Here is a 27253-nt window from a genome sequence, read left to right on the forward strand (position 1 = left end):
GATGACACAGGACAGACCCCCCACACCAGGGCCGTGCAGCAGGACAGACCCCCCCTCCCCATACCGGGGCCGTGCAGCAGGACAGACCCCCCACACACACCGGGACCGTGCAGCAGGACAGACCACCCCCCCCATACCGGGACCGTGCAGCAGGACAGACCCCCCCCCCCATACCGGGACCGTGCAGCAGGACAGACTCCCCCCCACCCCGGGGATCCTCCCCGGGGGCCCCCCAGCCCCGCCGCGGCGCTGTCCGGGGCCGCTCCCCGCGGGAGGGGGGGTGGGGGGGCGGCGCCCCGCGGCTCCTTTAAGCCCCCGCCCCCGCGGAGGCGGCGGCGGCGGCGGCGGGGCGGCCCCCGGCGGCGGCGGCGGGGCTGACGTCAGGAGCTGTCCCCGGTGCTGAAGCAAGATGGCCGGCTGCTAGCGCCGGGGCGGGGGCGGCGGCGGCGGGCGCGAGCGCGCGCCGGTCCCCGGGCAGCGCGCCGGTCCCCGAGCAGCGCCCCGCACCGCCACCGGGACCATGTCTCTGCTCTGCGTCGGAGGTAAGGGGGGGCCCCGCCGCCGCCGCCGCCGCGGCCCCGCTCCGCCGTGCACCGGGAAAGACCGGGGCTGGGCAGCCCGGGCGCCTCGCTGCCCCGGGCGCGGCGCGCGGAGCCGGCGGCCCGCGGCGGGGAGCCCCGGCTGGCGGCGGCGGGGCGGCGGGGCGGCTCCCGGTGCGCGCGGCGGCGTGTGTGCGTGCGTGCGCGCGCGCCCCGCGCCTCCATTCACAAAACCGCGCCCGCGCCGGGCCCCCCGCCGCCCAGGGGCCGCGGCAGCGCGGGCGAGGCCACCCCGCGGCGGGGGGGGAGAGGGGAGCGGCGGGGAACCCCCCCCTCCCCATAGCCTCCGCCGCGCCCCACGCGAGGCGGGGGAGGCGGTGGAGGGAGAGCCGTGGGGCGAGGGACCCCCCCGCCCGGCGCTCCCGCAGCGGGAGGGGGCGGCCGCCAGCCCCGCCGTGCCGGTGCGCCCCCCCCCCCCGCCGCGTGGCGTGGTTCGGCCCGGGCGGGGCCAGCGGCTGGGCGCAGCGCGGGGGGGGCGGGGGAGGGGGCGCTCGCGGAGGCGCCTGGATTTATGAATGAACCGGCGGGGGCGCGCGCGCCGCTGCCCGCGGCGGGGGCGCGCACGGCGGGGCCCGTGCCGCGCCCTGCCGTACCGGGGGGGGGGGGGCCGTGCCGGGGGGGCCCCACCCCGCCCTGCCGCCGCCCGGCTCCCCCGGCAGAGGGGCCCGGTTTGCGGCGGGGTCAAGCGGTGGCGCTTGGGTGCGCCCCCCCCACGGGGCCGCGCCTCCCCGCTGCCGCGGCTGGGATCGCTGCGGAGGGGGAGGGGGGGCGCTTCCAGGCTCCGCGGCTGAGAGCCGCCCCCTCCCCGTCCTCCGGGGGAGGGATCACCCCAAACAGCCCCTTCCCACCCCCAACCCCTGCTATGCCCCCCCCACCTCCCAAAAAAACCCAGACACCCCCCATTCCCAGCGCACCCCCCACCCAAAATGCACTGCACACCCCATATGCTCCCCAAATCCCCCCACCCCTACTGCACTCCCCCAAATCCCCAAATGCTCTCCCCCCCACCCCGGGCATTGCCCCTCCTCGGGCAGCCTGGAGGCCCCCGGCCCCGCCACTGTCCCCACTGCCTGCTCGGGGGGGGGGGGGCTGGATGCGCCCCCCCAACCCCGGCTGAGACCCCCTGGCAGGAGCCGCCCCGCTGGGGCACGGCGGGGGGGGCGCGATCCCCCATCTGCGCAGGTTCGGGGACGGGCGACACACCCGGCGATGTTGGGGGGGCCGCAGGCTGCTGGGGTTTCACCTGGGGGGGGGGCAGGAGCACGGTGGCATCACGGTGGCATCCCCATGCCCGGGAGTGGCCCCTGCTGTCCCCAGCACAGGTGGGTGTGTGGGTGCCCCCCCCCCGGCGTGTCCTCATCCCTCGGGTGCTGCTGCGGCCCCCTCGCTCCCATCGCAGCTCCAGCTGCTCCGTGGCACCAGCCCCCGACAGCTCCACGGAGGCGCCCGGCAAGGAGCTATAAATACCCGGCCAGCGACGGGGGGGGTGGCGGGGGGGGCGCCGCCAGCGGGAGAGGTGCCAAAATCTGCCTGCGAGGGGGCGGGGGAGCCTGGGAAGGGCCTGATGCGTGTGCCCCCCCCCCGGCTGGATACTGTCACCAGCTTTGGGGTACCCCGGCCTGTAGCACCTATGGCAGGTTGCAGCCTGCCCCGGGCCTCAGTTTCCCCATGTGGGGGGGGGAAGGAGGGGAGGTGACAGCCCTGGAGACCCCCCCGGTGTAGGGCCACGCTGGCAAAGGGTGGCCGGGGGGAGCACCGCAGGGCAGCCACTGTCCTCGCTCCCTGGCCCCCCCGGACAGGGGACTTTGGGGGGGGGGGGAAATGCGCTCTGCAGGGTTGCCGGAGGGGGGGAACCTGCCTTTGATCCTGAGACGGCGGCTCCCGCGCCGGGGACTGTCACACGGCGTGACACCCTCGGCAGAGCCGCCCCTCGGAGCAGCTCCGGGGAGGGCTGGGAATAGCACGGGGACCTGCCGAGGGAACCGGGGGAGGCCGGCAATAAATAGCTCGCTCCGGCTTCGGAATAGGCTGGGGGCCGCCGCGGGGGCCGCGCCGGCTTCCCCCGCCGCCCCCGGGCGCCACCTCGCCTGGCTGCGAGCAGCTTTTTTTTCCTTTAAAAATCACCCCATTTCTTACCTCCTGGGGACCCGAGGGTGGAAAAGCCGCATCCACCCGGCACTGGGGCATCCCAGCCCGCCGGGTCCTTCCTCCTCCCCGCGCTCGGAGGGGACGTGGGGACTCGCGCCGGGACGTGGGCAGGAGGCCGGGAGCCCCCGCCCCTTCCCAGACGGAGGGGTGGGCAGACGGATGAGCAGCTAGACGGCGCGATGGGTGGACGGACGGGCAGGGGGGTGGACGGACAGGCAGACGGACGGACGGACAGCCGGCCAGGCCCGCCACAGCGGGAGCACGGCCCGGCCCGGCGGTTACACGGTTGCTCTTAGTCCGATCCCCGCGATCCGGCGGGGCCCTGGGGTGCTCCGGGGAAGACCCTGCTCCCCCTTTCCCGTGCGTGAAGGCGCTGTCGGACACCGAGCCGGTCCCTGCCCGCCTGCCTCAGTTTCCCCCTCTGTCAAACAGCTCCTCCACACCGGACGGGGCTGATTCCCACCGATTCGCGAAGCGCTTCAGCTCTTCCACCTTATTTTGGGGGTACCCTGCTCCCACGAGGGCTCGTGCCATCGCCAGCCCTTTGCTTAGGCACGTGGGTTGCATTTGGCCTTTCCCGAGGTTTCCACCCCGAAAGCGGATTGCCCACTCGCGCGTCCAGCCGCGGGGACCCGTGGGCGAGCGGGGCGCCGGGGCAGTGGCGGCGGCCAGGCGCCGCGGCGGCCGGGCAGCCAGCGCGGGGCCGGCGGCCGCAGATGGTGTCAGCAGGATGTCTCCCCGGCGGCAGATGACAGCCAGGAGAGCCACGTGGTCCCCGGGTAATTATTTGTTCCTGTCAGCCTGGGTATTTTTGGAGCTTTTCCTTCCTTCGCTCTCCCGTTTCGGAGGCAGCGGCGGGCGCGGAGCGCCTGGCCCCGGAGGATGCATCTGGCCGCCGGGGCAAGGAGGAGGCGGTTTTCGGCATGCCCCGGGCGAGGGGTAGCCAAACGCCGGCCGGACTGACAGCCTGGCCCCGAGCCGGCCTCCCCGGAGGGCAGCAGCCCGAGCCCGGGGCCTCCGGGAGTCCTGGGATTCCCCGGGACGCTGCTCCAGGGAAAGAGCCGGCCACCTCCCTCCGGGCAACGTAGCTGCACAGAGCCGTGAAGCTCCCGAGCCTCTTAGAGGCTCAAAGCAGCCGCCGGGGCTGAAAGCTCCCCAATTATTTTCGGAGCGGCGTGATGTTCAGTCCCGTTTCTGCCTTTGTCTGGGCCCGACTCGTGGGGTTTTGAACTCTTTAAATTGGCGACGCTGGGAAAAAAAAGAGAGAAAGAAAAAGCGAGGAAAAAAGCCGGCCGGCCGGTTAGCTAGAGACCCCCCGCAGCCTCCCCGAGGCGCTTTCCTTATTAAACAAAAATGCAACTGGCGCTTGGACGAGAGCCGAGCCACGCACAAATCCCCCCCGTTGCTCTTGCTGGGTGCAAACGGCTCCCGGCGCCCACGCGGCGCGGGCGCTGCCCCGTCTGCACGAGGCTCGTGCCGGGGCAGTGCGCGTCCACGCAGCCGCCCGCCGCCCCCCGTCCCGGCTCCGAGGGTGGCACGGCACCCTTTGCCCGGCTGAGGGTTTGGGTCCTGGTAGGGAATTGTGCCAAGTCGGCGGTCGCCCCGTGCCTCAGTTTCCCCCGGGGCGGCGCGGTGCCGGCGGCCGGCGATAAGCGGCTGCAGAGCGGCGCGGCTTTGAAATCTAATTACCTTTGATATCGCTAGGGCTATTTTCATCCCTTCGCCGTCACGTTGGTCCGCCCGTCGGCGCCCGCGTCATTTAACCGGTCGCCGGGTGCTGTGTCATTCCCTCCCCCCCCCCGGTCCCCTCCTCTGAGCCCCGGGGCCATCGCCGGCGCCCGTCGGCCCCCGGCGTCGGCAGCGCCCGGCCCCCGGCTGCGCGGCGCCTCTTTGCCTCCCCGTCGCTGGCAAAACCCGGCTGCCAAATCGCTCTGCCCCCCTGCGACCGCCGCCGGCTGCACGGCGGTGGCTCCCAGTAACCCCCTGCGCTGGTGTAACTGGTGTCACTGGGGTGGAGCACAGTGGGAGGGGGGGTCTGTAACCAGCTGCCTAAAAGAGGGAAATCCTGCATTTGGGGAGATAAATCCTGCACTGGAACCGAGTCGGAGCGTGTCCTCGTGGTGCTGAGCGCGGCTCGGGGCACGATCCGGCTCAGAGGTGCCCCGGAGCGATGGGGTGCGGGGCAGGAACCGGGCCCTCCCCGTCCCCGGGGGCCCGCAGCGGGGACGGCGCTGGGGCGCAGCGGGGGTGCCCGGGGGGGGGGGTGCGGGGTGGGGAGAGCGTCCCCGGCGCCCCGGGAGCGGGGGGGGGGCACCGTTACGGCGCCTGGGCTTCCTTCGCGAGCTGCGACGGCTCCCGATCCCGATCCGGGTCAGCGGTTTCCGGGAGCGGGAGCGCCGGGCTGGCGAAGGAGCCTTAACCCTGGCGCTGCCGGGAGCGGGGCAGAGCCGGCCGGGGCTGGGGACAAGCCTTGGTGGGGGGCTAAACCCGGCAGGAAAATTCCCCAAACCGCCCCCCCTTTCCCCAACGCTGCAATCTGTAGAGAAACCCCATCCGTTTGCCCCAAAAGGGCCTGAATTCAAAGGCGGGGGGGGGAGGCGAAGAGGTCGAATGACCCCCCCGATGGAACAAGGCTGCTGTTTTAGGGTCGAAAGGAGATGTTTGGATGGCAGGGTTTTTTATCGGGGGGTCTCTGGGGGACGGGCCTGGGGTCCTTCCCCCCCCCGGTGCCCTCGCTGGGGGTCCTCAGCCCCCCGGTGCTGGCCGCCGGGGCTAAATCTCTCCTCTCTCTCTGTCTCTCTGCAGTTAAAAAGGCCAAGTTCGACGGGCCCCAAGGTGAGTGGCCCCATCCCGGGGGGGGGGACAGGACGGGGCTCCTCTCCTGGGCTGGCAGGACGTGGCAGGGGCTGGGGGGGGGGCAAGGGGATGCCAGGCTTGCTCCCACCTCCGGGACGTATGGAGTGGAGGGGACGGGGGACGTGATGAGATGGGGCTCCCAGCCAAGCCGCGGCAGCCCCTGGCACCCGGGGGGGACCCATCCTGCGCCCCCCCCCCCCTTCAAGTGCCACCGTCACCCTCACCTTGTTCCCGCAGAGAAATTTAACACCTACGTGACGCTGAAGGTGCAAAATGTCAAGAGCACGACCATCGCGGTGCGGGGCAACCTGCCGTCCTGGGAGCAGGACTTCATGTTGTGAGTGTGCCGGGGCCGCGAGCCCCCCTGCCCCCCCCGGCCCCTCCTCACCCAGCAGGGCCCCCGGGGTGCCCCAGCTCTGGGGCACCCAGGGAGATCCCGGAGCCCACTGGGGGCTGCACCGAGGACCGGGAAGGGGGGGGGATGGGGCAGGAGCGGGGGTCCCTGGGGGGGTTGCTGGGGCGAGGGGGGGTGACCACGCGCCTGTCCCGGCAGCGAGATCAACCGGCTGGACCTGGGCCTGACGGTGGAGGTGTGGAACAAGGGGCTCATCTGGGACACCATGGTGGGGACAGTGTGGATCCCGCTCCGGACCATCCGGCAGTCCAACGAGGTAGGGAGCGGGGCAGCCCCCAGGCTGTGCCCGCCCAGGACCCCCAGTCCTGGCTTCCCTTTGGAGAGGGGGGAGCCCTGTGCTTTGGGGTGGCCGGAGGGGCCAGGGTCCCATCCACCCCAGTGGGAGCCGGGGCAGCTCCCGTGGGCGCAGGCTGTGGCTTGCTGCACCCACCTGCCAGACACTTGGGTTCCTCGGCATGGGCAGGGTGTGGGGGCCCCGTGGCAGCTCTGCTGAGCCCCCCGCTTGCACCCCCGCAGGAGGGTCCTGGGGAATGGCTCACGCTCGACTCCCAGGTCATCATGACAGACAACGAGATTTCGGGCACCAAGGACCCCACCTTCCACCGCATCCTCCTCGACACCCGCTTCGAGCTCCCGCTGGGTAGGTACCGGCGCCCGGACCCCCGCTGCCCCCAGGGACCGGGGCTGCACCTTTCCTTTCCTCCCCCCGGCCTCGGGGTGCCGCCGGGGGCTCCCCGTGGGTCACAGCCAGGGCTGGGCCAGGGTGGCAGGTCGGAGCCCGTGGCCCCGAGCCAGGAGGGACATGTTGGGGGGATCTGCCCCACAGATCGGGGCTCTTTCTCCTTTCAGACATCCCCGAGGAGGAGGCCAGGTATTGGGCCAAGAAGCTGGAGCAGCTCAACGCCATGCGGGACCAGGACGATGTAAGTCCCCCCCGGGAGCCGCTGCAGAGCGGGGCCAGGGCGAGGGGCGGCATCGCCCTGCCTGCGGGTCTCGGGGGTGGCGAGGGGCTGCGCAGGGCTGCGGGGTGGTGCGGACCCTGATCCGGCCCCGTCTCGCCCCAGTACGCCTTCCAGGAGGAGCAGGAAAAGCCTCTCCCTGTTCACGGCTCCCAGTGCTGTAAGTACCCCCGTGCTGGGACCGGGGACCGGGGCGGACCTGCGGACCCTGGGGCAGGAGGTGGGAGCGGATCCTGAGTCCGGCCGCCTGGCTCAGGTCCGGCCATGCCGGGAGACCCTGCTTTCTCCCACCCGGCTCCCGCTGCCGCCCCGGCGCCGCGTCCGTCTTTATTGTCTCTGCCCCTTTCCTTTGTAGGCAACTGGAATTATTTTGGCTGGGGAGAACAGCAGAGTAAGTATCCCGTTGTCCCCTCTCCTCTGAGCCTGGCGGTCCCCAGCACGAGCCCCTGCTTGCCACCCTGTGGCCTGAGATGGGGCGCGGAGGGTCCTGGGTTCGAGTCCTGCCTCCGGCCTCGCCGCCTGCAGCTCTGGGCCGGTCGGCGGCACCAAGCGTCCCTTCCCCGGGCAGGGCTGTCCCCACGGGCTGTCCCCCTCCCCCCTGCCCCCCAGCGACCATCCCCCAGCTGTCCTGGCCAGCATCATCCCACGGAGCTGGGGACACGGTGGTGGCAGCAGCGGGGTCCGTCCCTCATCCCTCTCACCGCTGCCGCCCGGCCCTTTGCAGATGACGACCCCGACAGCACTGTGGACGACCGGGACAGCGATTACCGCAGCGAGACCAGCAACAGCATCCCGCCTCCTTACTACACCACCTCGCAGCCCAACGCCTCCGTGCACCAGTACCCCGTGCGGCCCCAGCAGCAGAGCTCCCGCGACTCCTACACCGACTCCATGCAGAGCTACGAGATGGACTATTCGGACCAGCGGCCCATCAGGTAGCACTCGCGCCCGGCCCTCACCGCGGCCCTGCGCTTTACACCCTGCCCGGCAGGCACCCGCTGGGTGGGAGAGGCTCCCGAGGGCCCGGGGGTGACACGAGGGGACGAGCGGAGGGGAAGGACGGAGAGGCGAGGAAGAGGGGCAGGAGGGGGCCGGTGCCAGCGCCTGGGCGCACGGCACGTCCCTGCCACCATCCCTGCCGCCCTTCCTCTGGGATTTTTTGCTTCAAAAGGCAGATGAGTTTTCACGCTCTTTCGGGTCACCCCCCTGCCCCGAGTCCCTGCCCGGGGGACCCCCAGACTGTCCTTGCCGGGAGGTGGCAGGGCTGGGGCTGTAGGCAGAGCCGCAGGCAGGGACACCTGCACGGGCGCTTCGTCCCCGCGCTTGCAGCACGGCCCGGCTTCTCCCCAGCGTCCCGCACGAGGTGCCGCAGCCCTTCCCCGCGACGGAGCCTCCATCCCGGCAGCTCCGGCGCCCTGCTGGGCTCCTTCGCCCGGCGGATGCGGAGGAGAGGCAGCGCCGAGCCGCGGCGGGCGCGCGGCGCGGCGCCCGGGACCTTGCTGACCATGTTCCTCTCCTCCCCGGCAGACGCTACGGTAGCGTAGACTCTGCCACAAACGGGCGCAGCGACGCTGAGTCCGCTTCCGAATCGAGCAGGCGGACCAGCCGCCAGCACTCCCTTGAGAGCAGGCGGTCCCTAGACCTATCTGATAGGTGGGTCTCTACCTCGTCGTGTGCCTTGTGCCGTCGCAGAGTGCTGTGCTCGGTTCTTGCAGCCGTGGTGAGGCCAACACCAGTCCCGGCAAGGGCAGCCTCGCTCCGCCGCTCCCTCTCCCATCCCGGCACTGCCGCACCGCGGGGTGATGAGCGGGCTCGTCCCCTCGAGCATTGCACCGTTCCCAAGTTCGCCAGGAAACTTCCTTCGTGTCCCAGTCCCGTTCCCTGCTGGCCAGCCCGGACTGTCCGAGCCCACGACTAGATTGCAAAGCAGCAGCCCATTCCCCATGTCCGAGCCCGCGGCTATCACAAAGCAGCAGCCCATTCCCCATGTCCGAGCCCGCGGCTATCGCAAAGCAGCAGCCAATTCCCAATGTCTGAGCCCGCGGCTATCACAAAGCAGCAGCCCATTCCCCATGTCCGAGCCCGCGGCTATCGCAAAGCAGCAGCCAATTCCCAATGTCTGAGCCCGCGGCTATCACAAAGCAGCAGCCCATTCCCCATGTCCGAGCCCGTGGCTATCACAAAGCAGCAGCCAATTCCTCATGTCCGAGCCCGCGGCTATCGCAAAGCAGTAGCCAATTCCCAATGTCTGAGCCCGTGGCTATCGCAAAGCAGCAGCCGGTTCCCCACGGCAGGCAGGGTGGCTTCGCGAGCCTGGTCCCTCACCAGTGTCCCCTCCTGCAGCTGGGGCTGCGAGGTGCCTTGGGGACTCGTTGCCAGCATAGGGAAACGCCGCCCTCCGTTTCTGGTCGCCTCCCAGGGCCCCGAAGCGCTTCAGCAGGGAGCCCCCCCCCCCTCCCCCGGCAGGGCAGGAGCCCTGCGCGGTGCTTTGAGACCCCTCGGCTTGCCGAGGGCCCCCGGTCCGAGCCGAGGCCGGGGCAGGCTGCGGAGGCGAGGGGATGCCAGCGCGAGCCGCGTCCCCTGCGCTTCTGTGCCCTCTCCAGCCCTTGACGCTCCAGGGACCCCCTGCCCATGTCCCCCCCCCGCCATCCCGCTGGGTCATGCCTGCACCCCTCCTCACCGGCACCAACCTCTGCCGAGCTTGGGTGGCCCCGGCACCCTCCTTCCCCACGGTGTCTCCCAAGCCCTCCCGCTGCCTCCCGCTGCCCTGCCGGCCCCGGGGCTCTGCCCGACGCCCTCCCTCGCCCGCTCCCGAGCCCCGGCTGCCGGTGCCAGAGACGTGGTGTCGGCCTCTTCCTAGGCATGTCCCTGTACTGTCTGCATGCGTGCTTTTGTGAGCGCCCCCCCCCTTCCCCCCCCACCCCCCGGGGAGCCCCGCGGTCGCCGTGCGCCCCGGCCCCGCGGGGGCGAGGAGGAGCCCTGCCCTGTCCTGCCCTGCCGGGCTCCGGCATCCCGCGGGGGCCGCCGGCTGCAGGAGGGGGCTGCGGCGAGGAGGAGGGAGCAGGATGAGGAGGGGCGCACGGAGAGGAAGAGAGGCCTGGGAGCGTGGCCGGTGGGAAAGGGGCCGGCAGGGAAATTGGGGAGGTGGAAGGGGGGGCCGTGGGGCAGGAGGAGCCGAGAGGAGTAGCAGAGATGCGGCTACGGGAGCGATGGGGCGGAGGGGAGCAGAGGGCAGCGGAGGGGCGCCTGGAGGCGGAGAGGGGGTACGGGGCGTGCTGGGGTGCCAGGCACGGGGGGGGGCAGATTTGCAGCCGGGGGGGCAGGACAGGGGGGTAGGGCAGAAACAGCAGGCAGGATGGGTCCGGCTGGGGGTGCAGATCCGGCCGCACTCGGGCAGCGGGCGAGCCGAGGGGGGGCAGACGGCTGCCCCCGTGTCCCCGGGCTCAGCCCCCCCAGATCGCTCCAGCCTGGGGGGGGGTCCATTCCCTGTGTATGTGGGGGGGGAGTCTCCGGGGTCTGCACCTTCGATTCCCTCTGCCGGCATCCCTGCATCGGGATCCCGGCGCCCACCAGCACCTCCTCGCCCCCCCGGGCGCTGCTTCCCGGGAAGGGGGGGGCGGCCGCAGCCATGCCAGCCCCTTCCCGGCCCCTCTCCTCCCGGCACGGCGCTGGGGGTCCGGGGGCGCCGGGACCCCGTCTAAGCCCCGTCCTTGTGCCCCTCGGCCCCGCAGCCCCACGGGGAGCAGCCGGTACGCCTCGTCGGCGGAGCTGAGCCGGGGCAGCTCGCAGCTGAGCGAGGACTTCGAGAACGAGAGCCTGCGGGACTCGGAGCTGGACGAGCGCGACGGCGACTCCTACCACTCCTGCCACAGCTCCGTCAGCTACCGCAAGGACTCGCCCCGCTGGGAGGAGGAAGAGGACGACGACCTCTACCTGGAGGAGGAAGAGGAGGAGGAGGAGTTCAACGAGGACTACAGCGAGAACGAGGAAGGCTACGCCAAGGAGGAAGAGGAGGAGGAGGACCTGCGGGAGCGGGGCGCTTACGAGCCCCAAGCCCCGGAGCGCGACGCCTACCCGCCGCCGCCGAAACCGCCGGGGCAGCAACAGCCGCAGCCGCAACAGCCGCCGCAACCGCAGCAAGCGCAGCTGGTCCCGCAGGCCAAGCCACAGCCGCAGGAGAGGAAGGAGGAGAGGAAGGAGGAGAAGGATGCCTCCGTCCCCCAAGAAAGCCCCGAGTCCCTGCAGGCCCAGCGGGGAGCGGACGAAGCCCCCGTGCCGGAGGCGGCGCAGGAGCCCGAGCCCCCCAAAGCAGCCGAGAGGTAGGAGGCACCGGGAGGGAGAGCGGCTCCCGGTGGCACCGAGGACGCTGGGAGTGGACGAGAGTAGTGGAGATGCCACCAGGGCTGGTGCCGCGGGGTGATGCCGGGCACCTTGTGCCGTGGCCGGTGTGCCGGGTGCTGTGCCTGAGCCTGGGATTTGGAGGGTGGCTCCAGCTTGGAGCCGGTGCCTGAGCACCAACATGCGATCGAAACGGGAAGCTTCCTTCATAGGAAGCTTCCCGGGCCGCTGGTAAAAGCCCATCCACAGCCTCCCGCGCTGTGCGGATGAAGGATTTGGTGGCCGCGTCCCCGGTACAGCGGGCGAATAATTCGGGTGTCAGTCTTTGCCTTTAATTATTGAACGCGTCCGTTCTTCCGTGGTTTGCTGAGCACACTTGCTCCGTGCAGGGGGGAAGTGTGATGGGCTTTTTCGCGTTTTTATTTGCTTTAAGTTATAGACCGGAGTAGGGGGAACCTCTGGTTTAAAAGAATGTCTAAATGAACTTTTTTTTCCAAAAAAACCCTACGTATTTCGGGCCTCGCGAAGGCGGCCTCGCGCTGTGTCTGGTGGCGATGCCTCTTCTCCGGGCAGGCTGCTGGGTGGTGCCGCGCCGGGGGCTGAGGACCACAGATTAACGCTGAGGACCACAGATTCATGTATTCAAGGCCCCCCCAGGGCTGGTTTGGGCATTTCTGCCTACGTGGCAATAGAGAGGGGAGAGACGGATCTCCCGAACTCTCCGTGGCCTCGTCCCAGCCGGACCCTGGGTACCAATCTCTGGTCTCCCGTCACACCAGGCTCTCCAGGAGCCTGGGACATTTGGTTGCTCGCTCTTCTTCCCTCCATGTCTCATTTTTGTCCAAAAAGGAGGAAAAAAAACCCAACCCACGTTAGGGCTGCTGGGCCATCTCATTGCCCAGCCTGGATGTGCCCCCCCCGGTCACCCCCGGGGCCGTTCCCTGCAGTGACCAGGCTGCATGTGGTTGCAGGGAGCAGGAGGAGACGGAGGTCCAGGACCCCAAAGCGCGAGCCAAGGCCAACTGGCTGAGAGCCTTCAACAAGGTTTGCATGCAGCTGCAGGAGGTGAGCCCGCCCCGCGGCCCGCCGGCAGCACCGGGAGGGCTCGCGACGCCCGGGGGGGGGCCCCATCCGGCGCCCGGTAGAGCTCGGGCATCTTGCAGACACGGCCGGTCCCCGACGCCACGTAAATCCGACGCCCCTCGGGGCAGCGGGGAGCTGTGCGGTGCCTCCGGACCCGCACGAGGGGCCGGGAGCGATGAGGAGCTGCTTCCCCCCCCCCTCCCCGGCGTGTGCTGCATGCGGTTGCGGTGTGCTGCTGCGACTCCCTCGGCCCCGTCCCCGTTTATTGAGTTGACCGTTTTTTGTTCTGTTTTTAGACGCCATCCTCCATCTTTTCTTTTTGTTTTGGCTCCGGATGCGCCCCCTCCGCGGGGCTGCGGTTCCCCTCCCCGCCGCTTCTCTTTTCAGTTCTCCACCACCATGGTCCTTGCGTCCGCGTCCCCCCTTCCCGCAGGGGAGGGCTGTAGCCTGCCTGCAGGTAAGCACATGCGGTGGGACCCCCATCCCCCCCCCGCGCCCCCCCCGCGCCTTCCCGGCGCCCGTGGGCACGCGCCGCCACGGCACCTTGCAATGCCGGGGAGGAGAAATCGGCTCTTTCCGCTCTTCTCCCCCCAAAATCGGCTCCCTACGCGGGCAAGGGACCTGTGAGACGGTGCCCGGCGTGCCGGGGGGGCTGCGCGCACACCACGTTCCCGGCCGGCTGCGGCTTTTTCCCGGGCTCCTCTGCATCCCCGGCGGCTCTGGGGCTGCGTGCGCCCGCAGAGCCCGTTGAGCGATGCTTTTGCCATCCCTCGCCCGCCTGGCGCTTTGCACGGTGCAACCGTCTCCCCCCCGGCTTCGCCAAGCCCAGTAGCTCCCGGAGAAACCCGGCTGCCGTTTTTCCAGCACGTCTCCAAACTCTCGAAGATTATTTTATCCCCAGGGCGAGGGCCGTGCTGGAAAGATCCCAGCCGTTTTTAGGAACGCGCTTTATCCGCTGGCCGTGTAATCCCTTTACACGCTTCCCCGGCGCCCGCAAGGCGCCGGTTCGGCGTTCGTTCGTTCCGAAACAGAGCAGCGTCCCCGGGGCCGGGCTGCCCGCCGCAGCCTTCGCTGGCGCGGGGCTCAGCGCCGCTGCCTCTGCCGCCCCTGACCGGCACCGCGTGTCTTGCAGGCCCGCGGAGACGGCGATGGAGAAGCTAAGTCGCTGTGGTTCAAAGGCGGGTGAGTAAGGGACCGGCTGCTCTCCGCTCCCCTGGGTCTCTGCTGTCCCCGCTTTGTTAGGGACGATGGCACTAGCAACCCTTCCCTCCACGCACGGGGTTGCAAGCAGGGGGAGGCCGTGCCGGGGGCTTGGTTGGGGTAAGCGTCCCCAAACCGCGGTGGTGACGGAGTCCAGTTCGGGCTGGATGCCGGTGGCTGGATGCCCAGGCGGGTGCATCGGTGCTTTTGGAGGAGCCAACGGAGCGGGCAGGGATGGTCCTGGCCGCCGCTGCACATCCACGTGGGAAGAGCCCGGGAGAGGCAAGGAGGTGAGTGGGTCAGGATGGGACCGAGCTGGGGCAGGCAGCCCCGAGGACTCACCCGCGTGGGTCCCGCAGGCAAAACGCGATAGGCTGCCTTGAGACACGCGGAGTGGACCGAAAATCCCACCAAAATCGCACTGGGCCCCGGGTGTCTGCGGAGGAAACCTGGTTTTCCCACGGACGAGCCCAGACTGCCAGAGCTGGAGGCTGTGAATCAGCATCTCGCCCCGATCCACCCTGCCTCGGTTTCCCAAGCGGCCAGGCAGCTCGGAGCACGGCTCCAAAACCCCGGCTATTTTGCTCCATGCTGGAAAACCAAAGCAAAATAAGCCCTAAGGGCTATTTTTTGCTGCACTTCACTGTCACACCATTGAAGCGAACCCGGGCGGAAGACGGCAGTTTTCCCCAGCATCCCCTTTTCCCACAGTTTGGAGCCCGATGAGCCCTGAGCCCCGGGGCTTTGCCGAAAGGCCCTGGGCAGCGGCTGGCTGCTCCAGCCGGCGTGCGATGGGGACGGGGGTCCTTCGGGTCCCCGTGGCTGCTGCCGGATCCTGCTTCCCGAGGCCGGGGCGAGCCTGGCACAAGGCTCGAGGGTCCCTTTCCGCCTCGGTTTCCCCGGCCCCGCTGACTCTCGTCTCTCTTGCAGGCCTGGCGGTGGGTTGATCATTATAGACAGCATGCCGGACATACGCAAGAGAAAACCCATCCCCCTAGTTAGCGATTTGGTGAGGTTCCTCCTAACGCCTTGCACCCGCCAGCCGCCGGCTTCGCTCCCGCTCCGACCCGCTGGACTCTCGCCGCCGCAGCCGGCGTCACTCGGAGGCGGCCGTGCGGGACGGGCTTTCTCCCGGCCCTCCCGTAGCGCGGCTCGGGCGCCCCGTGCCCTGCTCCCCGGCTGGCTCTAACGTGGCTTGTGTTTTCTGTTCTCTTTTTTTTCCGGCCTGGCTTGGCCGTCCCCGGCTGCAGGGGGGCGGCGGTAAGGTTTCTGCGCTGCATTGACAGCATGCCCGACATTAAGCTTGGACGCAAATCTCTCCCACTAGTCAGAGATCTGGTGAGCGCGGTGCGAGGGGTTAAAGAGAGAGCACCCGCGGGCGCCCTGCCGAGCCTCGTCCCGGCCCCGCCGGCGGCGGACGGAGCCCTCCTCCCTGGAGACCTGCGGGGCGCATCGGTCCTGGGGATGGGGGCTGAGCACCCGAGCGTAGCGGCTTGGGATGGGGGAGGCTTTTAAAGAGGGTCCTCGCCCACATCCTGGCCGTGCCGGTTAACCCCGTGGCGCAGGGCACCCCGTGCACGGTGGGTGCCGGCGAGGGCAGCTCCGATGCGGAGCTGGGGTGGGAGCGGGGTGGGAGCAGGGTGCTGCGGGACGGCTGGGCCGGGCTGGGCCGGCGCCTCCCCGGCGGGTGCTTCTCTTTAACGCGGCTGCCAGGGCCCGTCCCCACGCGGAGCATCAGCCCGAGGCCTCCCGTAGCGGCGTCTGGTTTCTGATTTTTTTGCTGCCGGCACCGCGAGAGCTCCGACACGTTCCCGGCCCGTTCCCTTCCCTTCCCACCTCGTGGCTCCAGCCGCTGCTCCAGTTCACGCGCCGGCTTGTGTCGCCAGCGCAAACCCAGTGCCCCTGTCCCCATCGCGGTCACGGCGGGCTGCAGCCTGTCCCCTCGCCAGGGCGCAAAGGTCCCATCCAGCCCGTGGTGCTAGGCTGCGATTTGGAGGCTCCGCCAAGCCAGGCTCAGCAGCAGGGTCACTGCTGTCACCCCCCCCCCCCCCGGTGACGAGATCCAGCAATATCGGAAACCAGACGCCCATCGCACCCAGACTGAGGTGCCCTTCGCCTCCTCTGCCCTCTCTTTACCTCTTGCCACCCCTCTTTGTGCCCTCCCCGGGGTGCTCCCGTCCCATCCCATCCCGTCCCATCCCGTCCCGTCCTGTCCCATCCTGTCCCCAACCCGCCTCCCACTCCCCGGTCCCTCTGTCCCCCCCTCGCCTCGGCGCTCTCCATCACCCTGCCCGCTCCGGCAGCTGCTGATGCTTCTGCGCTGAGTGTTGTGTCCGTGTCGGGATGTCGGGGTGTCGGGGACGGGCGGCAGGGGACGGCGGAGTGGTTCTGGCCAGGCTTAGTTGTGTGTGTGTGTGTTGGGGGGGGGGGGGGGGGTCGCTGCCTTTCCCCTCTCCGCCTGGTGGAAAGAGTCCCTGCGATTCTGCAGGCTGCAGCCAGCTCTGCGGGTTCAGGGAGCGAACGGCGCTGCCGAAATACCCCCTGCTCACGGGGACTGGCCCAGCGGTGGGGGGGCACTGGGTGGGTTCGGTGCCGCCTCGTTTCCCGCTCGCTGCAAGGGGGGGGAGGCGAGGACTTGCACCGGTGCGAAATATTAACGCCTTTTATTCCCCCCCCCTTGCCGGCCCCGGCTGCCCGCAGGCAATGGTAAGTGCCACCCGCGGCGCCCGGCGCCCTGCGCGTCCCCCCGCGGTCCCAGGCACGCGGCGAGAGGCCGTTGGGTGGAACTGGGAATGCCGCAGGCCGGACCGGTTGCAAAGCGGCGCTTTGCAGCCCTTGGCGTCTCTCAGAGCTGCGCCGTCCCCGCGATGCGCCGGCCGGCTGCACCCCAGGGACCTCCGGGAGAGCCGGGTGTTGCCGCCCTCCCGCGCTGGGGGTTTTGCTCCGGGCCGCTGGGAGCCCGAAGGGGACGGGAGGAGACCCCCACCTCCTGCTCTGCGTGACTTGGGATTCGTGTTTCTTCTTCCTGACAGTCCTTGGTGCAGTCTAGGAAAGCAGGAATCACGTCCGCGCTGGCATCGAGCACCTTGAACAACGAGGAACTAGTAAGTGCTGCCTCCGACGGCTGCGACTCGGGCGCTCACGGCGGGAGAGCTGAGCTGGGCCGGGCGGGTGCCTGAGGTCCGCCGGTACGTGAGCTTGCCCTCCTCTCCCTTCCTCCCCCCGCGCAGAAAAACCATGTTTACAAGAAGACCCTGCAAGCCTTAGTGTACCCCATCTCCTGCACGACGCCCCACAACTTCGAGGTGTGGACGGCCACGACGCCCACCTACTGCTACGAGTGCGAGGGGCTGCTGTGGGGCATCGCCCGGCAGGGCATGCGCTGCGCCGAGTGCGGCGTGAAGTGTCACGAGAAGTGTCAGGACCTGCTCAACGCCGACTGCCTGCAGAGTAAGGAGCCGGCGCCCCGCGGCCTCCTCCCCGCCCGCCGCGTTGCTGCTCCGGAGAGAGCCGGCAGTGATTTCGGAGAGCGATTCCTGCTCTGGGCATGGGGGGAGGCGGTGAGCAGGGCACAGCTGCCCTGACCGGGGCCCAAACCCCTCCAGGTTTGATTTTGTTCATCCCTGGTGCTGAGCTTGGGCGTGCTCAGCTCTCTCCTGGATGCTGTCTGTCCTCATCATGTCGCCCATCGCTGTTGTCCTCTCCCAGGGGCGGCGGAGAAGAGCTCCAAGCACGGAGCAGAGGACCGGACCCAAAACATCATCATGGTGCTCAAAGACCGCATGAAGATCCGGGAGCGCAACAAGCCCGAGATCTTCGAGCTGATCCAGGAGGTGTTTGGCGTCACCAAGACCACCCACACGCAGCAGATGAAGGCGGTGAAGCAGAGCGTCCTGGACGGCACCTCCAAGTGGTCAGCCAAGATCAGCATCACGGGTAGGCACCAGCGTCGCCTCCCCGGTCTGCAAACCCAGCGCGTGCCCAATGCCGCGGGGGACCCCCACGTCCCTGCCTCTCCCTGCTCCCTCCCGCGCCGACGGAGTGCATGGCATCCCACCGGCACGTCCCTGTGGGCACAGCTCCAGCATCCCTCCCCCCCAAAACTGTACCCTCTATGAGCCGGCAGATTTGGGGCGACAGCGGAGACATCTGCCCCTGGCTAGCAGCAAACCCCAGGTGAAGGGAGGGCTCTGCGTGCTCCGACCTGAATTTCCCTCCACCCCACTCCCCCGAGGCTGCGAATCCGGCTTTCACCCTCGCCCAAGGACACTGCTTGCCCCGAGCCTCCTCCCGCGCTGCAGAGCGCCTTCGGCCCCGGGGCTCGGGGGGTGGCGGGGGGCTGCCGGGTGCTCGCCGGCCGGCTCCGGCACGTGTGTTGCCCGCGTGTCGCGGCCGCGCCATTGACTGCTCTCTCTGTCTGTTCTCTCTGTTGTGTGTCGTGTGGCCGCGTGGTGCCACGCGTGGACGGCTGTGCGCGGCGTGCTGTAGTCGTTTGTGCCCAGGGCCTGCAAGCCAAGGATAAGACAGGTTCCAGTGACCCGTATGTTACTGTTCAGGTTGGAAAGACGAAAAAAAGGACTAAAACTATCTACGGCAATCTCAATCCGGTCTGGGAGGAGAATTTCCATTTGTAAGTCGGCCCCGTGCACCTCCGTCCCCCCCTCCCCTTTCCCTGGCCGCTGGCCGTCACGCCGGGCTGCTCGGTGTCTGAGCCGGCTTTCAGCCTGCTCTCTGCCCGCCGAGCACCCGCTGCCGTGCGGGGTGGAATCGGGGCCCGATCCTGCCCTGGGGATGCTCTAGGGGTGAAGGGGGCCGCTGGGGTAACTGGGAGCCCAGCGCCCAGTTCCTGGGGCTCACTGGGACAGGAGCGGGGTCCTGCTGGCATTGCCGCCTGTCCCCCCCCCCCCCACGCTGTCCCCTGTCCTCGGCTCAAACAGCAGCGCCGGCGGCTCCGTGCCTGCAGCGTGGGAACAGCCGGGCTCGGGCCAGCTCCTCCCGCGAGCAGGGGGCAAAGCAGCTGGGTAGCGGGGGGATATCTTGGTTTTAGGGAGAGGAAACCCTGCAAATTCTCGGGATTGCTCCGTGGAGGGTTTGGCGCCTGGCTGCCGGGGCTGGACCAGGCTCCGGTGCTCCCTTTCCCAGCTGCAGCCCGGCGCTGGCGCTCCAGGCGCTCGCTGTGGGGAGGGAGGGACCGTCGCTAGCTCTGATTTTGGGAAACGGAGGCTTGGAAAGGTTTCACCACTCACGCTGGGAGCTTTCCCTTCTCTTCCCCCTCCCCGCAGCGAGTGCCATAACTCCTCCGATCGCATCAAGGTCCGCGTCTGGGACGAGGACGACGACATCAAGTCCCGCGTCAAGCAGCGCTTTAAGAGGGAGTCCGACGACTTTCTGGGCCAGACCATCATCGAGGTCCGGACCCTGAGCGGCGAGATGGACGTCTGGTACAACCTCGGTAAGCTCGGACCCCCTCGGGGCAGCCAGGTCCCTGCAGCCACGCGGCGCCGGGGCCGGTTTCATCGCAGTAGTGTGGAGGCTGCTGCGAAAACCATTATTTAATACCCTGAACCCACTGCCATCAAGCGTTTCCCCTGGGTTGGTCTCAAAGCACTTTGCCCTGGAGATCTGGAGCACTGAGCAGCTATAGAGGGAGCCACCACAGAGGGGGAAACTGAGGCACGGAGCGGGCCACCTCTCACCCAGCGAGCCTGGGCGAGCTGGGGGTTTAGTGCCGTTTTGGTCCAAATCCCCCGTTATTACAATGCATTGGCAGCATCGTATCGAGGCCCGGTGGTGCTAGGTGCTGTACGGCCCCAGCAGACGTCTGCCCCACGTCCGGGGCAGGGAGCGAGGCAGAGGTGCCCCCGGGCGCCCCGTGCAAAGGGCTGGGGCGGGGGGGCCCTCACATCTCGGCCCTCTCCCTCTGCCCTTCGCAGACAAGCGGACGGACAAGTCGGCCGTGTCGGGAGCCATCCGGCTGCACATCAGTGTGGAGATCAAAGGCGAGGAGAAGGTGGCCCCGTACCACGTGCAGTACACGTGTCTGCACGAGGTGAGCAGGCCACCAGCGCCGGCACGGGATCGCGGGCACCCGGGCCACCCCGCATCCGGTGGCCGGTGACCTCAGGGGACTCCCTTGCACCCCCCCAGAACCTCTTCCACTTCGTGACGGATTTGCAAAACAACGGCGTGGTGAAGATCCCCGACGCCAAGGGCGACGACGCCTGGAAGGTGTACTTCGACGAGACGGCGCAGGAGATCGTGGACGAGTTCGCCATGCGCTACGGCGTCGAGTCCATCTACCAGGCCATGACGTGAGTTCCTCGCCCCCGGCCTCGCTTGAGGGCTGCCGGCGGCTTCTTTTCCTGCCGGGATCTTGATTCGCCCTCGTTCTCCATCGCTCTCCTCTCTCTCCCTTTCCCCCCACCCCAGGCATTTTGCCTGTCTCTCCTCTAAATACATGTGTCCGGGGGTGCCGGCGGTGATGAGCACGCTGCTCGCCAACATCAACGCCTACTACGCGCACACCACCGCCTCCACCAACGTCTCCGCCTCCGACCGCTTTGCCGCTTCCAATTTCGGGGTAAGTCCGATGGTGCGTAAACACTCCTTCCTTCTTCTCTCTTCTCTTGGGTTGGGGGCGGGGGGCTCGTGGGGCGCCAAGGGCCGTGCAAAACCCCCGTCTTCCAAACCGCAGCCGCCGTGCCCCGAGATAAAGCCACCTCCTGTTTTTCCAGGAAGGGAATTAGCCACCGTCTTCTGGGAGAAGGTCTAAATTTGCTCCCCAAATTATTACGGTGAAGCTTTGCTCGCAATTCGACCTGGCTTTGAGCGATGGGTGACAACACAACCCTCCGCCTGTTGCCGGCAGCCCCCGGGCGCTGCCATTCCCGCGGGAGGATGAAATTCTCGCGGCATCCGACCTCCTGCCACGAAAGCCAGGCGGCGAGGAGCCTTTTCCTGCCGCTCGCCGGGAGCTTTGCACGGCTCTGAGCACGTCGGGTGCAACCCGAGCCCGGAGCAAACTCCCCAGGGCGCGCCGGCACCCGTGGGTGCGTGCTGGCCCCGCTCCGTGGGCGCCTGGGCTTCGCGCCACGCCGAGCCGCCCAGTTTTCGCCGGCGGCGAGGAGACGGGGCGCCCGGCGGCACCGCGCGCCCGGGCGAGTTTGCGGCGGGGACGGGTCGGCCCTCGGGGAGCGCGGGTGAGGCGACAGGGGACGGGGCTGGGCTCTCACCCCGGCCGCTCCGTGTTTACGCGGGGCGAGCCGAGATCGGAGCCCGGCTCCGGCTAGGACGAGGCGCTGGGTAGCGAGGGCTGGAGGCAGGGCCGCGCGCGGAGAGAGGCCGGCTTGATTCATCTCCCGGTTCAGCCAGCGCAGGGGACAGCTAGGGCCGAGCGAGCTGTGTGTCAGGGTCACGCGGAAAGAGAGAGAGAAAGGAAGAAAAAAAAAAGGAAACCACACGAAAAGCCTTTTCTTTAACATGTAGGGTTTTAAAAACTTGTTTCTTTCTCTTTTTTTAGAGAGCCTAAAGGTCGGGTCCTAAAGTGCCCGGCCGTTGTCGCTTTAAGCCCGAGTGCCTGGCGTGTGCAGTTTTAAAGCGCGCTGCAGCCGTTGTGTGTCGGGGACGCACGGTCTCGGCCCAAAGCCTGGCTTTGCCGTCTCCGGCCGGCGAGCGCTCGGAAGGTTTGCGGTCGCAAAAAAAAAACGCAGGCTGCGGGACTCGTCCGGCGCCGGGGAGCAGTGTCTCCGACACGCCGTTCCCCCGGCCTGCCCCGTTCCCCCCTCCTGCCCCGCCGGCGGCCCCCCCTGCTCCCCCCGCGAGGACTCGGGGCTCAGGGCCACCCCTGGCCCGTCTCCGGCCACCTCGCTGCTTCAAGGGCAGGGCGATGCCGTTGCGCGGTGGAAAAGCGGCTGTGCCGGAGGCCCCCGCGGCCCCGGCTCGCGCTCGTTGGGTGCCCCCCCCCCCCCCCCGGGGGCTGCCCTGTCCCTGGCTCGGCCGACGCTGCTGGCTGCGGCTAAAACCGGGGCTCTCCCGGCTTTTGCAAAGATTTACACCGGCAAAGTGCCTCCGAACAGCGTTTCGGAGCGAATCGGTTGCTTTTCCTTCAGCTCCGGCACAGCAGCCGAACGGCCTCACCTGGGTTAGCATCCTCTCGCCCCGCGCGAGGTCCCTGGACCGAGCCGAATTAGAGCCCCCTCATTCCCAGGGGAAACCGCCCGCCCAGGGCTTTTCCCTTCCCGCATCCCTCAGAGCTGCCCTGGCGTTAGATCCAGCCCGGTAGGGCAAGGTGGCATCGCCTCGGCGAGGCCCGAAGCAGCTCGTTCCCAAAATTGGGAAGATTTTTGCAAAAGCGGCTCTTTCCGTGCCCTCTTTCTTCGGAGCTTTTGGAAAGCCTCGCACCCGGAGCCCAGAGGCGCGATCCTGCGCCACCGCTCTGCTCTCCCGCTCCGAATCCCGGCCTCGGAGGCATTTTGGCCGGTGGGGCGCAGGTACCTGCCCATCTCCCTCCAGCGCTGACCGCCAGCGAGAGCGAAAGGGATTCCCGGGCGCCCGCGGCGTTTGGGCTCTCGCCTCCGCACTGCCCGCCGTCGCCGAGGGGGACCCGCATCCCGGTGGGGCCACACTCGCCCCGGGAGCCTCCGACTGCTGCTGTCCGCTCCACGCTGCCCGCTGACGACACCCGGCCACCAGCGAGGACGGGCTCTTCTCCGCGGGCGTCCTTCTGCGCTGCTCTAGCGCCCATCCCCGGCAGGGCACGGCCCGCAGGAAGGCAGGAGAGGGGGGGGACGAGCCGTGGGGCGGCGCGGGGTCGGGGCTGGGGGGCTCAGAGAGCCAGGCGAAGCGGGGAGGGGGGAGGGATACGGTCCCGGGCGCTTTTCCCCCGTTTACCTGGCTCCGGGGTGTTTCTCCGCAGAAAGAACGGTTCGTCAAGCTCCTCGACCAGCTGCACAATTCCCTGCGGATCGACCTCTCCATGTACCGGGTAAGCGACCTGCCGTGCCTCAGTTTCCCCGCCATGAAGAGGTGGCTGCTTGCTCCTGCTGGAAGACCCAGGCGTTTTGCCGGGGTTTTGGTGGCACCTGGGCTGGGTGGCCCTTGCGCTCCACATGTGACGGCTTTTTCCTCTCCCCTTCACAGAATAATTTCCCTGCCAGCAGCCCCGAGCGGCTGCAGGATCTCAAATCCACGGTGGATTTGCTAACCAGCATCACCTTCTTCCGGATGAAGGTATTGCCTTCTCTCCCCGTCCCTCCGGAGGGGCAGCCTCACCCTCAATACCCTGGGCAATAGCCCCAGCGATGCCCTTGGCTTTCCTGCTCCTGCCGGATTTGCATCCTTGGACCCCTCGTGGCCCCAGGCCCGTCCGGGGTTGGGGAGAGTGTTGGTCCCACAGCGGTTCCCAGGGTTGCCGGGATCTTGTCCGGAGTCGTGGTCTGTCTTCGGTGATGGCCGATGCAGTTGGCTCCACATCTCGCTCCCCGCACAGGTCCAGGAGCTGCAAAGCCCACCCCGAGCCAGCCAGGTGGTGAAGGACTGCGTGAAGGCCTGCCTCAACTCCACCTACGAGTACATCTTCAACAACTGTCACGAGCTGTACAGTCGCGAGTACCAGACGGACCCGGTGAGCAGGGCAAGCAGAGCTGGGACCTGCTGGCCTCACACATGTGGCCACCCCCGAACACTCGGGGCCAACCCTGGGCCACCAGCTGTGGTGGGGGAAAATCAGGGGGACCTGCCTGCTCTCCCTGCCTTCCTCCCTCCCGTCCCTTTCCCTTCTCCATCACTCCACTGGGTTTTTCCTTCCCTTCTCCCCCTGTCCCCTGTGCTGCTCTGGTCCTTCTCCAGGGTGCTCAGCCCCACGCAGAGCAGGCCCCAAGTCTTGGGCAGGGTTCCAGCCCCCCTGCCGTGGGATCGGGACCGGTCCCATGTCCTTAATGGATGTGGGAACTGTGTGGAGCCCTTGGATGCTCCCAGGTCCCCAGCACCCCAGGAGCAACTGGTGGTGGCTGCCCACCAGCCTCCCCATTAGCCCCACCATGAAATCAAGCCTCACAGGGCGTGGGGGTGACCGGAGCCTCCCCTGTGTCCCCATCACTCCAGACCAAGAAAGGCGAGGTGCCCCCTGAGGAGCAGGGCCCCAGCATCAAGAACCTGGATTTCTGGTCCAAACTCATCACCCTGATAGTTTCCATTATTGAAGAGGACAAGAACTCCTACACACCCTGCCTGAACCAGTGAGTAGACGTGGGGAAAGGGCACCACGCTCGGTTCTTGGGGGTCACGGTCAAATTAGCGCTTTGGAAATGGGTCATAACATCCATTTTACAGATGGGAAAACTGAGGCATGGGGCAGGGGAGGAGTTAGGGGGTGACTTACCTCCAAGCTGCACAGCAAGTTAGCTGGGGAAAGACCCCAGGAGTCCCATTTCTGGACACAACCACCTGAGCTCACCATGGGCAGCAGGCGAAGGACTGCTGTCAAGGTTGCCCTGAGCCTGGCTCCATGCACCAGTCCCACCAGCCTGGGGATGGTTTGGAGACAGCCCTGACCATGCCATGGCTGACGCAGGTCCCTGCTGCGGTCTGGCCCTGGCCACAGGGGCTTGTTCTTGTGCTCCGGTCACCTGGTGAGCGCGCTGTCCCCTCCACCCCAGGTTCCCGCAGGAGCTGAACGTGGGGAAGATCAGTGCCGAGGTGATGTGGAACCTCTTTGCTCAGGACATGAAGTACGCGATGGAGGGTGAGTGCCCCTCAGTTCCCACTTAAATATTCACTGGGCAGGAGCAAGGCTGCTGGGGCACGGGGGAGGCTGGTTCATCACCTCCTTTAACATCATGTTGAGTTTAAATCCCTCCCTAGAAACACCTACAGCCCAGTCTGGCTTTGCCCCATCACCTTGGCGTCCCCAGAGCTGCCTGTGTGGCCCTGATGAGATTCCCGCTTAGATCCCCGGTTCGAGGGATGGGGGGGTCGAGGTGACATAGCCCCCATCGCACTCTCGTCTTCCCCGTGCAGAGCACGACAAGCATCGCCTGTGCAAGAGCGCCGACTACATGAACCTGCACTTCAAGGTGAAGTGGCTCTACAACGAGTACGTGACCGAGCTCCCCTCCTTCAAGACCCGCGTGCCCGAGTACCCCGCGTAAGTGCAGACCTCAGGGGCATCCGGGGAGGGATGCTGCTCGTGGTCATGCCGCAATGGATGTCCCCCACCTCGCCGGGCTGGCCCCAACCTGGCCACCTTCATCGGGGTTGTGCCTCTCTTCCAGCTGGTTCGAGCCCTTCGTGATCCAATGGCTGGATGAGAATGAAGAGGTGTCGCGGGATTTCCTGCACGGAGCGCTGGAGCGGGACAAGAAAGATGGGGTATGATGGCAGCTAGGCTTGCCTCTAACTCAAGACCAGCACCAGGCTCTCCCCTTCTACCCAGCGGGCAGATGGGTGCAGGAGTGTCCCTGGGCCAGCGCAGCCTGGAGTGGGTGACAGAGGATTGTCCCCTTGGCCGAGGGACCCCCCGTGTCTCTGGCTCACCCTCCCTCTCCCCCTTGCAGTTCCAGCAGACGTCCGAGCACGCCCTCTTCTCCTGCTCCGTGGTGGACGTCTTCTCCCAGCTCAACCAGAGCTTCGAGATCATCAAGAAGCTGGAGTGCCCTGACCCCCAGATCGTCGGGCACTACATGCGGAGGTTTGCCAAGGTGGGGACCTGCCGCGCTGGCCCTGGCCCTAGGCTCTGCCTGCCACCTCCGGGCACCGGCGCGTGGGACACAACCTGCCTCCAGCAGCAATGCTCGAGTGAACCTGCCCCTCCTTTGCTAGCCTGGGAGATTAGCTAACTAATGAGTTAACTGTTTAATTAATCTAAATTAATTAAATGCCACCAGCTCACTGCAGCATGGGAGGGGAGCGGCGCGTGGGCTTGCTGGCTGGTGGCGGATGCCTTTGCGGCTGTGCCAACGCCGGAGCTGCCCGCTGAGACCAGACGCGCTCAGTCTGGCTGGGAAGGGCTGTGCCCACGCGGGTCTCGGCACATCCTTGGGGATGCAGGGCCCAGGGGTCCCACGGCGGATCCAAGCATTAGGTTGCTTCGCTGCCATGAGACTCACTGTCTCCTTTCCTCCCTCCTTCCTCCTGTTTCTCTCCCTCCTTCCTCCTCCTCTTTGCTGCTCCCTGGGCCTGTCCCATCCCTCGTGCGGCTGCAGACCATCAGCAACGTGCTGCTCCAATATGCCGAGATCATCTCCAAGGATTTCGCCTCCTACTGCTCCAAGGAGAAGGAGAAAGTGGTGATGTACCCTCTCGTCTTTCTGGCCACCAGGCACTGCCTGGCAGGGCCATTCCCGCGCGGTGACCCTGGCAGTGATTTCAGACCCAGAGCTGGTCCCTGCTGCCACCGGTCCTGCCCTCGGTCTCTATGTCCGATGGCTCAAAGGAGGCCTGGCAACCCCCAAAATGCTGCCATGCGGGATCAGTGTTGTGGCTGGCCTGGGCATCCCCGCTCAGTGCGCGTCCCCTTCTCTGAAATGGAGATGCCAAAACGAGCAGGCGGGGTGGGAGAGAGCCTGGTTTTGTGGCATGGCCACCTTGCTCGGTGTCTCTGGGGTGTGGGACGGCGGTGTGGATGCTTGTTCCTGCGACATCGCAGCGGCCGGTGCTGACCCTCCTCTCCATCCTGCCCCTCCAGCCCTGCATCCTGATGAACAACATCCAGCAGCTCCGCGTCCAACTGGAGAAGATGTTTGAAGCCATGGGGGGGAAGGAGGTCTGTATTGGGAGTCCCTGGGGGGGAGCCCTGTCCTGTCTCCCTGGGGACAGTCCCTTCCCCAGTTCTGCAGCGCTGGAGCAGACCCCATTTTCCTCCCATTTCATGCCTGCATGGATCACCCTGTCCCACCCCATGGCACCCTGATCTCCCACTAGGTTGGACCAGGGATGGGCTTTGTCCTACCCAGTGGTGCTTGTGGGGTGCAGAGACGCCCCAGGCTTGGGTGAGGGACCCTGATGTCTCCTCCAACCTGTCCCCTTTCTCCAGCTGGACACAGAAGCCAGTGATATTCTCAAGGAGCTGCAGGTGAAACTCAACAACGTCCTGGATGAGCTGAGCCGAATCTTCGCCACCAGGTACCTCCAGGCAAGGGGACGAGGGCTGTTGGGCAGGGAGAGCTCTTGGGGGTCTAAGAGCTGCAGCTGGGGCCAGGCCAGGGGCTCTGCTCAGCTGAGCCAAGGCCAGGCAGGTCCCAGGTGGCCCTGCAGCATGGCTGTGTGCCTGTGGGATGCTGAGCCCTCCGGGCGTTGTGGCCCCCAGCTTCCAGCCGCACATCGAGGAGTGCGTGAAGCAGATGGGCGACATCCTGGGCCAGGTGAAAGGCACCGGCAACGTCCCCGCCAGCACCTGCAGCAGCGTCGCGCAGGATGCTGACAACGTCCTGCAGCCCATCATGGACCTCCTGGACAGCAAGTGAGTGTGGGGGATGACAGTGTCTGTATGAGAACTCCTGTGATAGCTGGGCTGCCCCAAGCCACCCTGGGAACGATGGGGACCCAGGCAGGGCTGACGTGTCCCAGTATCCCACAGGGACGGTTGGGGCCCTTGGTGCAGCCAAGCAAAGGGTGGCATCAGGTGTGCCGCGCTCAGACCTTCAGCCCCATCCCCTCTC

General features: G+C 67.7%; 1 protein-coding gene across 1 annotated transcript in view; it reads left to right on the plus strand.

Moving 5' to 3' along the window:
* Positions 1-520: 520 nt before the first annotated feature.
* The window catches only part of UNC13A (unc-13 homolog A), a 37110-nt gene continuing 10377 nt past the window's right edge, over positions 521-27253 (plus strand). The window contains exons 1-35 of the mRNA XM_067312593.1: positions 521-542; positions 5553-5582; positions 5841-5940; positions 6157-6274; positions 6535-6658; positions 6868-6941; positions 7083-7137; positions 7333-7368; positions 7702-7912; positions 8505-8630; positions 10709-11296; positions 12287-12380; positions 13531-13580; positions 14849-14936; positions 16299-16304; positions 16631-16702; positions 16829-17048; positions 17307-17534; positions 18087-18228; positions 18881-19050; positions 19532-19647; positions 19746-19909; positions 20028-20190; positions 22513-22581; positions 22737-22826; positions 23086-23220; positions 23700-23833; positions 24254-24339; positions 24615-24741; positions 24869-24965; positions 25151-25294; positions 25799-25882; positions 26281-26358; positions 26629-26717; positions 26902-27054. Of these exons, the coding sequence (XP_067168694.1) occupies positions 521-542; positions 5553-5582; positions 5841-5940; positions 6157-6274; positions 6535-6658; positions 6868-6941; positions 7083-7137; positions 7333-7368; positions 7702-7912; positions 8505-8630; positions 10709-11296; positions 12287-12380; positions 13531-13580; positions 14849-14936; positions 16299-16304; positions 16631-16702; positions 16829-17048; positions 17307-17534; positions 18087-18228; positions 18881-19050; positions 19532-19647; positions 19746-19909; positions 20028-20190; positions 22513-22581; positions 22737-22826; positions 23086-23220; positions 23700-23833; positions 24254-24339; positions 24615-24741; positions 24869-24965; positions 25151-25294; positions 25799-25882; positions 26281-26358; positions 26629-26717; positions 26902-27054 (4283 nt within the window). The remainder of the gene's footprint in view (positions 543-5552; positions 5583-5840; positions 5941-6156; positions 6275-6534; positions 6659-6867; positions 6942-7082; positions 7138-7332; positions 7369-7701; positions 7913-8504; positions 8631-10708; positions 11297-12286; positions 12381-13530; positions 13581-14848; positions 14937-16298; positions 16305-16630; positions 16703-16828; positions 17049-17306; positions 17535-18086; positions 18229-18880; positions 19051-19531; positions 19648-19745; positions 19910-20027; positions 20191-22512; positions 22582-22736; positions 22827-23085; positions 23221-23699; positions 23834-24253; positions 24340-24614; positions 24742-24868; positions 24966-25150; positions 25295-25798; positions 25883-26280; positions 26359-26628; positions 26718-26901; positions 27055-27253) is intronic.

This window comes from Apteryx mantelli, chromosome 30 (assembly GCF_036417845.1).
Source record: "Apteryx mantelli isolate bAptMan1 chromosome 30, bAptMan1.hap1, whole genome shotgun sequence".
Taxonomy (NCBI): Eukaryota; Metazoa; Chordata; class Aves; order Apterygiformes; family Apterygidae; genus Apteryx; species Apteryx mantelli.